We start from the raw sequence: 14,942 nt of genomic DNA, 5'->3' as shown, positions 1-14,942 counted from the left end.
AGAGTACTGGTTCTCACCGTGCGGGCCCTGGACGAGCAGCGTCAGCGTCGCAGCGTCAGCGTCGCGTGGGAACCTGTTAGAGACGCACATTGTTTGGGGCCCCCAAGGCCTACTGAATGTGAAGCTGTGCGGCCAGCAGCCTGTGTTGTGAAGAGCCCCCCAAATGATTCTGATGCCCAGTGACGCTGGAGACTCACTGGTTTAGAGTATGACTAAAGAGCAATGATACAGAATGCAGAGTGCTTTGGAAGTTAAAGAACCACAATGTGATAACATAGGCAAAGAATTTGGTGTTCACAATAAGTTTTAAAACACAGATATGTGACTCATGATAATAGTATTCAAGAAAAAGTAAGTCCTTCTTCTGTTCGTGGGACTTGAATATTATTATGTAGTCTTAGTTTTTCTTCTGTTTACGGTTGTCCCTCCATATCCATCAAGGAATTAGTTCCAGGAGTCTCCACAGATACCAAAATCTGGTATCTTGGATGCTCATATAGAATGGCGTAGTAGTACTTGGGTGTGGTAAAGAGTGCCATCTCTTGCTCACTTGTTTTCCTGGGCTGACCTGTGCAGAATCCAGGGTTGCTGATGGTATTCTATATTAATGCATTTGGGGATTAAGTACAGCTGATTATTGTTAATTACAGTTAATTAACAATTAACTGGACCTAATATAATGCCATGCAAATGGGGTAGGTTTTGACCATAGTTTAAATCAAGTTAAATGTGATACTCTAATTTTTAAGATCTTTTAAAATTCAGTTATGGCTTTAAGTGAGATACATCAAAAAAAAACCTCTGAAGTGTCTAATTGATTAAAATTCTACAAGATAGAAAAGCCTCTGTATCCCTGGTGGTTTAACTTGGTCATATAATTATTTCACATTTCAGATGCAATTGTCATTCACATCTTCGGAGCAAGAGCTAGAGCGATTAAGAAGAGAAAGTAAAGATACTGAAAATGTATGTTATCTCACCATTTGACTTGTGACCTATGGACTCATTTTTAGCATTAAGGATTGTCTTACAAGCTGTGTTTTAAGATTTCTTTTGTCTTATGATGTGGTTGTTATGCCTTTAAGAATATCTTGGGTAGTGTTTCAGATGGTATAGTTTTATATTCATATAGTTTTCTATTCATAAGTGTCATAACTTTTCATTGTAGGGAAGCCTCTTAAATATGTCTCTTAACTTTTCCTTCTTTGTTGCACTGCTAGCTGAGAAGAGAACGAGAGCATTTGGAAATGGAGCTAGAGAAGGCAGAAATGGAACGATCTACCTATGTTACGGAAGTCAGAGAGGTACTTACGATAGAATTTTTTCAACCTTGCTTCTCAATTTAAGTTAAATTTATAACAGAGTGATAAAATATTTCAGTGTAAGTTGTTTCTGGCAGAGCTTCCAAGTAGCGTACAAACATGGGATATCATAAGGAAATCAATCTTAAACTCTAAACTTCATTGCAGCTGAAAGATCTGTTGACTGAATTGCAGAAAAAACTTGATGATTCATATTCTGAAGCAGTAAGACAGAATGAAGAGCTAAATTTGGTAAGAAGCTTGTTCTCCACGGGGTATCAAGTAGGCTCTGAAAACACTTGTGTTGACATGTGGAGAAACCATCCAGACTTTTTCTCCTTGCTAACACCTTTAACTTGGCATTTTTGTAAGTTTAAGATAATCTTCATATTCTGATGACTCAAGATGGTCTGTCTTTTCTTGATTCCTAAGATGATCCTTCTTTTCTCAGCTCCTAACAATGGCATGTTTGGCTTGCAACTCTTTTTCAAAATTTTCTGTGTTTTATAAAACCAAATTTCTTCAACAGCGTTATTTTCAGTGAATAAAGAAATGAAACAAACAGACAAAGATTGGCTGAGGTGCAAAGATTCTCTTCTCAGAGTTACCATAGTTAACTGGGCCTCTTATTTTCTAACCTAGAAGGAGATTACTGAAGGTGGAAGATACATATTCTTCATTCAAGGGCAACGATCCAATGTAGCTTCTTATTTTAACTGGCCTTTCTACACATTATAGATAACAAAAAGCTTGTGGAATTCTTTATCATCATCGTATCATTCAGAGCATAATAATCCGAAAACTACAGACTCAAAGTTAGTTAAATGTTGTATAAAGACAGAGTACCCTGTATTCCCATTCTTAAATTTTCTGAAAATTTGCACTGATTGAGACAGGCTTGTTTGTTAGATAAACATGACTATCTTATGGTATGTTTGAAACAGTAATCATTATGTCTATCTGTGACTTTTAAAAATTAAGAATATGATTAGATTTTTAAAAAGTACTTGAATGAACTCTAGTACAATTGCAGTAAGTTAGTTTTCTCCTTACTATAAGTTAACGCTGCCAAGTTTGGAAGTTTCTTTTTAGTACTGCTGTATGTGCCAAAGAAAATTTCTTAACTCAATCATGTTAAGCAGTGTTACAGCAGTGATTTATGGGAATCAATTTTCAGAGTAGAGCTCTCTATGAAATGTACACAGAGTCCCCACCCGGAGAGAGAGAGCGAGAGAGAGAGAGAGAGAGAGAGAGAGAGAGAGAGACACACACACACACACACACACACACACGCCCCTTTCTATTTTTGAAATAAAATTTACCTTTATTTTACGTTAATTGAATCATTCCCGCTGCAGTGTGGGAATGATTCAATTAAGGTTTTATGCATACGTTTGCCATACCTTGCACAGATTGGTACTGTGATATGCCACAGCTTTAAGTGATATGCTTATCCTGTAATGTGTTTTTTAAAAAACCACTTCTACCTACAATTCTTGGAGATTTTACTTTTAACTTTGATGCTTGGTGGCTGACTCCAGTGCAGCATCAAACCCACAGGATTATGGTTGAGTCTCCATTCAGTCTGATGCTCTCTTTGTACATTTTGACCCTTTACTTCTGTCAAGAGGTCATTTTGAGTGATATTTAAAATTTTTTTTGCCTTGAGTTTGCAGTCTTCATTTTAATCTTCCTGTTTGCTTTTTGCTCAGGGTAACTGTTGCCACATTTTAAGATATATTAAAATAATTTTGTTTGCTTATACATTGTGTGTTCCTGGGCCAAAGGAATAACCTCTCTGATGTGTGAAATCAGAGTTAAGTAAAGGAGCAAGAACTGAAGCATTTGGGATAAATAGAGTTCCCAAAATAAAATTTCCAAGTGGAATGTCCTGCACTAATTCTCTCTACATGTTCGAAATGTCAGTGTCTTGTATTTCCCCCTTTTCGGTTTCCAGAACTGTTTGGAATGCTGTGCCGGTGGGTGAGAGACATAATTAACTTGATGAGTTTAATAAGAAAAAGTTATCTTTTGTCAGTGAGTCCATTTCCCTCATTCGTACGTAATCAGAATAGTTACTAAGAGAAGAGTCATTACGTATTAGCTCTAGGGTTTAATAGAGCTTTATAACTGTTTCAACAAGTTGGTTGAGATGTATATATTAAGACATGTTGGTATAGTTAGGCCAGTGTGGTCTTGCACTCATCTTTCTAGTGACGTCTTAAAAGGATGAGTGATATTATTTTTGAAGATTTCATTTTACTGGATTTATAATCTTCTGTTCAATGTTTTTTTTTAAATATCACACAGTTGATTCTTCTTAACTGAACTATATAGGTTAAGAAAGCCTTTAAACATTTAAAAACTAGTAAAATTTCTTATGACTTGCCTTTTAATTTGAAATAAATGTGAATGAACTGCCCTATGAATAGTGAATAGTAATACTTTAAAAAAAGTAATCTACTGGAATTTGATGGTTTTGTTTTTACATTTGCAGTTTTCTACTCTAAACTCTAGTTCGTTTCTGTAGCTTTTCTTATGTTTAGCTTTACAGATTGGAACCTCCACTTCTTAGCTTTTCTGTACATCTGGTGCAGCATATTGGCTAATCCACTGTGCATAATAACTGTTAGCGATCCCATTCTTTCTCATTCATTCTTCAGTCCTAGTGGTCTCAGCATAATCAAAGAAGGAATCAAAGAAGGATGTGAATTAAGTTAATTGTGGTGTTCCTGTATTTTTACAGTTAAAGAAACAGTTAAATGAAACACTTGCAAAACTTAGAACTGAACAAAGTGAAAGACAGAAGGTAGCTGGTGACTTGCATAAGGTAAGACACTGCTTGTCCTGAAGATGCCACATCGTCATATTGTGTTGTACCTTGAACCTTAAGTAGACATGCTGCTAACCCTGGATTCATTCTTTTGCATCATTACATTAATTTGTTTATAAATTTAAGCTGTTTGTTATACAGTTACATATTTGGAACTAGACTTTTTGGCTTGTTTCTCCGTTCTTAATTCGCTTCTTCGTTTCATCATATTTATATAATTAATTGCTTTATAAAGCGTATATTAAATTTTGAATTCAGTTGATGTGACTCTTTTAAAATTGGTTACATCTATATATTTTTATTGGGATTTGCTTATATAGTCATTCACAAAGTATGTTTCTTTTGATCTTCATGAATCTGAAATATAGACCTCTGATGTTTCAGAAATTCGTCCCTTTATTTCTTTGTAGAAATATGTTTTTCTTAATCTCATATGTAGATGGGTGATTTTTAGGATTACATTTTTTATTCTTTGCGTTAGGTTGACAAGTTATTTGTAGTTCTGTTTTGAGATATTTGATAGTGTAATTCATAAATGCTTTTATCAAAGCTGCTTTAGAGCTAAGATTGTGTTTATAAGAGATCTAGTCATTAGCAAAACAATTAAATTCGCCACTTTTTTAAAGGTTGAAAGAAATATTTCTGTTGGTTCTGTATGATTGTATCATAATTGTTATGCAAAAGTCTAGGAATCTGGAGTTGCTTCAGATTACTTTGATGTTGTCACCAGTAGATAAAATGTGAACTTAAAAAGTTTCATTAGGTTTGAATCCTACTGCTACCACTTCTGAGCTGTGTGACCACGGGGCAATTATTTGATCTTTGCAAGTCTCAAGTTTGTCTTCTATAAAATGGCATTTACAAGGGCTATTTTGTGAATGAAAATAAATTAAGAATGTGAATTATTTAAAAAAAAGTTTCAGAGCTCTGACTTAGATATATGATACATTGTCAAGATTGAGCAATCTAATTTATATTTTGATAACGTGAATGTTTGATCACTGGAAAACATATAAAACTTGCAGTTTTAGCCTAGCAGTTTATTTTCTCAGAAGGTGCTTTAAGGATATCAAACAGGTACTCAGAGATATGGATATGCCATGTTATTTGGCATAGAATGGCAACAGTAGTTGAAAGTGAACTGCACCATATCTATGTAATAGAAATACTGTGCAACTCTTAATTGGAAATGCACATAAATATTTATTGACATGTAAAAAGATAAAATGCTTCGTCAAACAGCATGTATGTTAAAAGCCCATTTATAGAACATTTTCTACCAATATTCTGTTAGGACATATACGCACTAAAGAGGGGTCTAGACTAGGAGTCAGCAAACTCACAAACTGTTTTAGGATTTGTGGGCCACCTATAATTTCTTTCATATACTCTGTTTTTTTTTTGTCGAGCACGACTCTTTAAAAATGTAAAAACCATTCTTAGCTTGTGAGCTCTACAAAAACAGGCTGTGTGTGGCTAGATTTGGCTGACCTCTGATCTAGACTAATGTTAACCTAAATGTCACTGTGGTTATTTCTGCTTTTAATTTCTTTATACATTTTCTGCATTGTTTGAACTTTAAAATGGTGAGCATGTGTTTTTATAATCTGGTGGGGGAGAAAGCTATTTGATTTGGGGGAAAAAACTGGAAAGGTTGGCTTTACGTTGTATTTTGAGAAGAGCCTTAGTTTTGTACAAAATATAATGAGTGTAAGAAAATCACTCATTTTTTTTCTTGTATATATTTATTTATCAGTTGTATTATTCAGAGGCTCCATATTGCTTTCCTCACAGGCTCAACAGTCACTTGATCTTATCCAGTCAAAAATAGTAAAAGCTGCTGGAGACACTACTGTTATTGAGAATAGTGATGTTTCCCCAGAAACGGTATGCATTTTCTTTAGCTCCAAATCTCTGGGCTAATTACCTTGTAAATTACGTGAAGGATAAAAAATGTACAGGATCCATCTCTGCCTTGAAAAAATGCCTTTTTTTAATGTACTTCTATCAATTATGTTGCATTCTTAACTCAAGGTTGTTTTTTTCTTTGAGGTATCTTATCTGAAATGCAGTGTTCTTATTAATGTTTGTTTTCACTTTAGCTTGGTGAGATATTATTATGTTAGTGTTTAGGTTTGTGGTGGAAAGTATTATGATGTGCTGCTTAAGACTGTAGACTCTGCTGCTTGTGTTGAATCCTGGTTCTACTATTCAGTAGCTGTGTGACTGACTTAGGGGAAACTCTTATCCTCTCTGTGCTTTAGTTGCTCCATCTGTAAAAGGCAATGATAATAGTACCTATCTTGTAGGATTGTTGAAGGGAATAAATGAATTACTATATAAAACACTTAGAATAGTGGGTAACACTTAAAACAGTGCCTCAAGTTTAGTAAGAGCTCAATATATGTTAACTGTTATTTTTCTGTTGTTATGAATGTACTCTCCTTTGGTTCCTTGCAGTTTTCTTTCTGAAAGGAGAAATGGATTTATATCTGATATTCATCGATTCTAGATTTTTCCCTTTGTAACCTAGTGACAACATTTATAACATAACTTTCTTTGGTGCAAACTAATTTGCACCACTAGGCAGCAAACACTATTGGTCTATGTGGTTTTTATTGTCAATTTTCATAGCATCTTTCAGATTTTTTTTATGTTTGTGTTTAAAACAACAATAAAATATTTTCGGTTTTGGTTGCAAATGCCTTTTTCTTGTGCTCAGAGTTTTTCATCTCTTCCGTCTTCTTTTTAGGAGTCTTCTGAGAAGGAGACAATGTCTGTAAGTCTAAATCAGACTGTAACACAGTTACAGCAGTTACTTCAGGCAGTAAACCAACAGCTCACAAAGGAGAAAGAACACTATCAGGTATTAGGTAAGAATAACTGAAGTATTACTGTCTGTCTATAGATAATTGACATAGTGTGTGTGTAAATGTATGTATAGTGTGTATTTACTTTAAATATAGGAACTCTTGTTACCCTAGTGGAAATATTCCCTCTTTATCTCTCTCAAAACCTCCAAATGACAGCTTTATAGCTTTCTTGGAGTTTTATTTCTATCTTGTACATATTTTTTGGTCTTGTAGCTTCGAGGAGAAAAAAACATACCTTATCTTTTTTTTTTTTTTTTTTTTATGTAAGTTTCACGAGTATAGCATTATACATGTGTACACTGCAAGATGATCACCACCACAAGACTAGTTACCATCTATAACCATACAATTGACTTCCTTTTCCCATTTTGTCCACCCTCCAACTCCCTTCCCCTCTGGTAACTACTAAGCTGTTCTCTTTTATGAGTTTGTTTTTGTTTTGTTTGTTTGTTTTGTTTTTTTAGATTCCACATATGAGTGAAATCATATTGTCTTTCTCCATCTGACTTATTTTACTTAGCATCATACCTCCAAGTTCTAACCATGTTGTTGCAAATGGCAGGATTTCCTTCTTTTTTATGGCCAAGTAGTATTTCACTGTGTGTGTGTGTGTGTGTGTTTGTACATATACATACCACATCTTCTCTATCCGTTCATTCACTGGTGGACGCTTAGGTTGTTTCCATATCTTGAGTATTGTGAATAATGCTGCAGTGAACGTATCTTTTCGAATTAGTGTTTTCATGTAAAAACCCTTTTTCTTTGCCTCTTTTGACCTTTTTACAGAACAGACTCATAACTTGTTTATCTAGGTTTTGTTCATTGCCATAGTGTCTGCAACTGTTTCTTTAGTTTATCCTGATCTTAGTTCTGGTAAAATATCTGTGTGATTTCTTTTTTTTTTAATGACTTGGTAAAATAAAGTGACTATAATGTTTTTACTGAGGTAAGATGCTGAACTGAAAATCAAGTCATCACAGTTTATTTACATTGGAAGCTGGATTTTATTTAAGTTTGCTGTGGGTAATCAAAGAAATCTATTTTTTAACTCCTGAAGTGAGAGTCTTAACTGAAGATAAACAAACCAAGCTATAAAATTTTATTGCCCATATTACCTGGAAATGCATGTTGATTGATTTGATTCCTGGGTTTTACCTGTTTTAAGAATGACTTAAGTCACAATGCCTTGGGTAATTAGGGTGTTCTGATATGCACTGAATACTTTAGATATTCTTCTTTTGAAGCTGTTTGTTCTATAATAATCGTGGTGTCCTGGGCATGAGTAGGGTGGCCTGTGCAATGCCAGGGGGCCACTCATCACTGAATCGTCCCTTTCAGAACCCAAACTTAAGACTCTTAGGTTATACAAAGGCCTCGGGACAGGTTAGGTGCTCTGGAAAAGTTGGGATGGACCTCCATCTTGATTACAGGGGCATTCTGTCTCACTTTTATAGAACGATTGTCCTCTGGCCTGTCTTAGCATACGCTCTCCTTTAAAATGCTGTTTCAGGTCAGTTACCTCTAAGAAGACTTTTCAAATAAACCCAACTCATTCTTATAACCTGTCAGCAAAAAGAATTATACCTTAATCTTTTATCCTTGGTAAGCTGACCTCTCAGTTACCTAGAGTTAGATTTCTGCCACCTTACCAACCTTCCCCAAATTAGAAAATAACCTCGTTTCCTGCTTCCCAGGGCAACTCTCCTTCCCACATCTTCAGTCCTGTTCTCTTCTCTCCACTCACTGCTTCTGTTCAGTCTTGAAAAATGCTCAAATATATTATTTTAACTTTGTACTTTCTTTAGGTTACCACCCTAATTTTTTTACTTCACTGTTTAACAAAGATTCTTAAAAGAAGAAACTATTCTCACAGTCTCTTGCTACTAACTACTCCATCTCCTTAGAATGGCTTCTCTTTCTGCCATTCCGTTGAAACCGTTTTTGCTGAGGTCATTCATTAATGATTTCCTAATTGCTAGAGCTAATACAGGATCGTCTTTTGCATAAAAGATACTGAAAATAGTTGTGAATTATTCTAAATATGGTGAGGTCAGTCCTTAGGCCTCTGTTTTCTAAGGGAAGGGTTTCTCTTCTGAGAACCTAAAAAATTATAAGATGGCCTGTTACCCTTTGCCTTTAGACCTTGTCAGTAGTATCTCTCCGGCATCTCAAAAGTGTTCTTCAGTATTTTCTTTTTCTTCCCAAACATGTGGTCTGAACCATTTTTGCTTGCCTGTTTCCACATTTGCCTTAATCATATTAAATTTGAGACTTAACACTGATCATTGGTAGTAACACTTTTATTTTTCCAGATGTTTTTCTTCCTAATTTATAAAATTGTAGTGTGTAATTTGTTAAAAGAAATACATATACCCTGGCAACACAGCTAAAACTGAACTGTTGTTTAGCAGGCAGCTCACCTAAGTGATAGGTAACTCAGCATTCTTTTGTTAGCTGATGAACTTAATTTCAAATTTGGCAAGTGAAAGGGCGGTTGAGTGGTCATCAGTGTATCGTGAAGGATAGATGGATTGTATGAAGCTAGAGGTCCACCAGCACTTGAGAACTCTCTCCTTGCATAGGTTCTACCCAGCATTGACACTGATAACCCCGCCTTAGGGATCTCTTGGTTCCCACAGCTCTTCTTTATGCCCTTTAAATGTTTGTGTTACCCTCAGGTTTTTAACTTCAGCCATCATTTTTGCTCAGTGTATTCTCCCTCTTGTCAACTCTTTTAAAATTACTACCAGATAATTAAATTGGAAATACAGATTTCTTAATCATTAGAATTTATAGGTTAATGTCTGACGTCAAGAACCTTTTTTTCCTTCCCTGCTTTATTTAGGTATACGTTATTACTGTTTCTTTTTGTTTTTTAATTGAAGCATAGTTAATTTACAATGTTGTTTTAGTTTCTGGTGTACAGCAAAGTGATTTAGTTATACACATATACATATATATATATATATATATATTCTTTTTCATATTCTTTTCTATATAGTTTATTACAAGATATTAAATATTCAATATATTGAATATTGAACCTTATTGAATAAGGTTCCCTGTGCTATACAGTAGAACCTTGTTGTTTATCTTGTTTTATATATAGTAGTTTGTATCTGCTAATCTCAGACTCCCAGTTTATCCCTCCCCCCCAACCCCCTTTCCCCTTTGATAACCATGTTTATTTTCTATGTCTGTGAGTCTCTTTCTGCTTTGTAAATAAATTCATTTGTGTTATATTGTAGATTCCACATATAAGTGATATCATATGGTATTTGTCTTTCTCTTTCTGACTTACTTCACTTAGTATGATAATCTCTAGTTGCATCCATGTTGCTGCAAATGACATTATTTCATTCTTTTTTATGGCCAAGTAATATTCCATTGTATGTATATACTACGTCTTCTTGTTGATGGACACTTAGGTTGCTTCCATGTCTTGGCTCTTGTAAATAGTGCTGCTATGAACATTGGGGTGCATGTATCGTTCTTAATTAGAGTTTTCTTCAGCTGTGTGACCAGGAGTGGGATTGCTGGGTCATATGGTAGCTCTATATTTAGTTTTTTGAAGAACCTCCATACTGTTTTCCGTAGTGGCTGCACCAATTTACCTTCCCACCAGGAATCTTACTTCTTTTTAGTATATACTACAAGTACATATGAATTGTTTAAGATAATGCTGTACATTTTCAGTACGAGAAAAGCTATTCTTAAAAGACAAAAATGAGAGAGATGATGTACAGTAATTTAGTTTTCAAAATCCTAATACACAGAACTTAGCCTTTCTTTGAGTTGTAGGGGCATTTGTCTTGTGCCCTTAATTTGTAAAACATTAACCCTTCTTTTCTTCTGGAAGTCTTCCTGCTCATCTGCTATCCTTCTCTCCCCACCCCTGCCACCTCCCCAAGCAGAAGGCTGTCATCCGCCCACCCCCCTTTTAATTAAGGTAATTTTTTTTGTAGCTTTGGACCGTTAACACTAGTATTTTGTAGTATACTTTTTTGTTTCCAGATATCTACTTTTTCTTGTGTTTCATATCTGCCTGGCTTCTAAGTGCTCCAAATGTTATGTCCGACTATATCAGAAAACTTTATCACCCCGTGTCTTAGTCTGTTTGGGCTGCTATAACAAAAACCCCGTACACTGGGTGGCTTAAGCAGCAGACATTTATTTTTCACAGTTCTGGAGGCTGGGGAGTCTAAGATGAAGGCACCAGTAGGTTCTGTCAGGTGAGACCCACTTCCTGGTTTAAAGATGGCCATCTTCTTGCTGTGTCCTCACATGGCAAAAGGGGCAAGGGAGCTTTCTGGGGTCCTTTTTAAAAGGGCACTAATCCCATTCATGACAGTGGAATCTCCTGAAGGCCCCACTTCCAAATACCATTACATGGGGGTTAGAATCTCAACATAGGAATTTCGGGGGACGGAGGGGACACAAACATTCAGACTATAACACCCAGGATCCTTTACCTTGGAACCTGTTTGTGGAATCATGTGGAAGGAGGCTGATGATTTTAACAGCTGACACTTCATGAATGTGCCCCTAAGAATGAACATGCTTCTAACATATGGTCGTTCATTTAAATTTTCACAACAACCCAGTGCGGTAGATAGGTAGGGATGATGATGATGATGATTATTAATATTATTACTTATTTTTTTATCCGCATTTTACAACAGACCCAAAGAAGTTCTTTAAGTTGCCCAAAGTCACACAGCTAGTAACTGGGTGAGCTGGGATTTAGATTAAGGTAGTCTGGGCCTAGGCCCTGTGGTCTTAATCTGTACTTTTCTTCTCCCTAATTCAAGCACTGTGTGCTCTGATCCTTGTCACTGCTTTCTTTTCTCCTCATTCTGTCTAATCCTCTGTTGCCAGCTTCTTATAGTTTCTTCTTTCAGTTCTGGCTTTTTCCTAAAGTTCGTAGTTTGGTTTGTCAATATTGAATTGGAGAGGCTCTTGATGTTATCCAGGAAAAACTGAGGTGAAATTTTGTGTTATGTGTTTTGTATATATGTGTCCTCCTTACTCCCTTTAACAAATAGATTCTTTCATGATACAGTTTTCTCTTGTTTCTGAAAGGAAAAAGTTCTTTTTTGGTGCTGTTGGAGTGTAAGAGTTAATGTTTCAGACAAAAACTAACTTTTATTTCTACACTTTACACTTGACTGTCATATGGATCAGGTTTTCATTTTCTGTAATGTGTTTACACAGCACTTCTTAGTTTAATGTACCAGTGGGCTATGTAGACTTTCTGATCAGCTGTTAATCTTGTTTTAATTAGAGAACATGATAGCCAGTGATAACTTTGCTTTTTAACTTTCTAATTGCTTCTTTTCCCCTCAACTTTTTAATTTTGAAAATTTTCACACTTAATGAAAAGTTGAAAGGATATATAACACTGACACCCTTCAGCTACTTCATCTCTTTGTGTATACATATTTTGTTGATGTCAACACATTTGAAAGTAACTTTCAGATAATATGACATTTTACCCCTAAGCACTTAAGTATGCATCTCTTAACAACAAAGACATTCTCTTACAAATCCATAGTATCACTGTCACATCCAAAAAGACCAAAACAGTAGCTCTATAATATCATCCATTTTAAAGCCCATATTTGTGTCCCCACTTATACCCGAAATATCTTTTTAGCTATTTTTTCCAAACCAGGATCCAGTCAGACTTCACATGTTGCATATGGTTAAGTCCTTTTAGTCTCTTTAATGGCTTTTGAAGTTTAATTTCTTTAGTCATTTTATCTGACTTGGAAAGCTTCAAAAGACCTTAGAAAATCTCTGTCTGAAACTTATTTATTCGCCGGTGGAGAGTTGTAAATTTCGGTTTCTTTCCAGTGCTGCTTTGCTCACTCACCTTATTAGCTTTACAGTCTCTTGAGTAGAACAGTGACACAAATGGATTCCCAGTGTTGTTCTCGTAAATGTTTTCTAAATAGGATTTTTAAATCCCTGTATTATTCTCAGTTTGGTCTGAGATTTTGGTTCACATATTTAAAAATCCACCTAAAAGCTCCTTCTGAATCCTGAGATTTTTCTCTTATTTTTGATTACCATTAGTATTAATTGTTCTGATCTTAGTTGAAAAGACCATGCTAGATCAAATGGCATATGTACTTTTTGGTATTTGACAGATGTCTTCTGATTGCCTTTTGTTTCTTTGTTTTAAAATGAATTTATTTCTTTCTGATCTTTTACAGAGTGAAGTAATTGGGAAACTGTTCATTCAAGGATAACAGAAGGCATTGTATTATATTTTGCCAAATTAAAGCCTTATTTATGTTTTCACCCTTTCTACTTTGTCAGAAACACTGAACAGAGTTTTGTCTTTTCTAATCCTTGTTAGACTACTGATTTAAAGAGAGAGAAAAAAAAGCCAACTCTGTAGACACCTTCAGAGTTTAGTTTTATAATAAAAACTGTTTGAATAATTAGACCTTTACATTCCTGAAAATAAAATAAACATGTAATCTTTTATCTTATTTTGCTCAATAAAATTGTTCAGAAGATCAAAAGTGGTAAAGACAATGTAAAATTTAACATTTTAATACTGATGTTGTACACTGTTTTACTTAACATTTTGGGGAGCAACTGCCTCTGACTTCAACTCAAGAAAACACTTTTTGTTGCTAATGTAATCGGTTTTTGTAATGATGTCAGCAAATAAAGGGATGCTTATTATTCAAACTGGTTTTGACTTTCGTTGAGCTTTAACAGATTTCATTAGCACTTAGATCAGCATAATTTAGAACACAATCATTAATTGTGACTTCAGACAGGGTAGGTTTGTTGCTTGTACACCTTCTCTAACTAGAGCTCTGGGTCTTCTCTGTGGTTCTGTGCAATGTAAACTGTGTCCTGAAGAACTGTGGGTTACAGAAAGGATGGGGCAAGTATTTAGGGTTTCAGACCTACCACCCCTGCTTCAGGTAGAAGAGCTCTACTTTATTTTTACTATTACTATTATTATTTTAAGTAATGATTAACTTTTTTGTTTTCTTCTTATCAGACACTTTTACACAGTTTACATATGTTATCTTTTTTGTTGTTTGAACATGTTGATAACATATGTTATCTTTTTTTTCTTTTTTCTTTTTTAATAATTGGCTGGAAACACTGAGCGCTCAGATGCTAAATAACCATTGACAAATGTCTTATGCCATTGAGTATTAAAGTACCTGCTATGCCATACGGTGGCCTCCTTGCTGTTTCAGCCATGCTTCTACCACGGGGTCTTTCCACTTTCTGTTCTTTCTGCTACAGCTCTCTTCTCTTGGGTGTCAGTCTTGGCTGGTTCCCTCACCATCATGAAATCTGCTTAAATGTCACCTTTTTCATCAGGTCTTGACTACCCAGTATTCCCCCTGCCTCCCTATCCCCCTACCTGTCTTGGTCTATAACATTAACAGTCCTCCAGTATATACTTGGTCATTCCCTATACCCCTCCCTACCAGAGAGTAAGCTCCAGGAGGGCAGGAATCATCTCTTTTGTTCCTTGCTTTATCCCCAGCCCTGAGAAAGTAGCTGACACTTAATTGTGCTCAAATATTTAAATGAATGAATGAATGGATGAAATTCATTTTTATTTTTTATTTATTTTTTTGGACACACTGCATGGCTTGTGGGATCTTAGTTCCCCGACCAGGGATCGAACCCGGGCCTGGCAGTGAAAGTGCCAAGTCCTTACCTCCACCAGGGAATTCCCGAAATTCATTTTTATACCTTGAGGATTATCTAAAGTGGTGCGTTCACCACATAGCACGTGCACCAGATAGTATTTCTAAGGTATATAGAGATAAACTGAAGAAGCTGCTCATGGCCATTGGTAACTGGCCTGGGAATTTGGGCTACCCCAGGCCTTGGCTGCTTTCATCAAACCACTGGGTAATTGGTCTGAAGGCCAGCCAGATGCCATAT

The 14,942-nt window shown here is 35.5% G+C and overlaps 1 protein-coding gene across 4 annotated transcripts in view; it reads left to right on the top strand.

Annotated features, from left to right (window-relative positions):
• KTN1 (kinectin 1) overlaps positions 1-13,712 on the top strand; it is a 120,173-nt gene extending 106,461 nt beyond the window's left edge. For 2 of the 4 annotated variants that reach the window (XM_068545101.1, XM_068545081.1), the window contains 7 exons: positions 895-966; positions 1,221-1,304; positions 1,470-1,553; positions 4,048-4,131; positions 5,929-6,021; positions 6,887-7,007; positions 13,226-13,712. In XM_068545101.1, the coding sequence (XP_068401202.1) occupies positions 895-966; positions 1,221-1,304; positions 1,470-1,553; positions 4,048-4,131; positions 5,929-6,021; positions 6,887-7,007; positions 13,226-13,230 (543 nt within the window). In that variant the 3' untranslated portion in view covers positions 13,231-13,712. The remainder of the gene's footprint in view (positions 1-894; positions 967-1,220; positions 1,305-1,469; positions 1,554-4,047; positions 4,132-5,928; positions 6,022-6,886; positions 7,008-13,225) is intronic. The other 2 variants (XM_068545111.1, XM_068545091.1) reach the window with 1 other exon arrangement.
• Positions 13,713-14,942: the final 1,230 nt, after the last annotated feature.

Source organism: Eschrichtius robustus, chromosome 1 (assembly GCF_028021215.1).
Source record: "Eschrichtius robustus isolate mEscRob2 chromosome 1, mEscRob2.pri, whole genome shotgun sequence".
Taxonomy (NCBI): domain Eukaryota; kingdom Metazoa; phylum Chordata; class Mammalia; order Artiodactyla; family Eschrichtiidae; genus Eschrichtius; species Eschrichtius robustus.
Note: the sequence above shows the minus strand (reverse complement) of the source record. Positions and strands in the feature narration are given on the sequence as shown.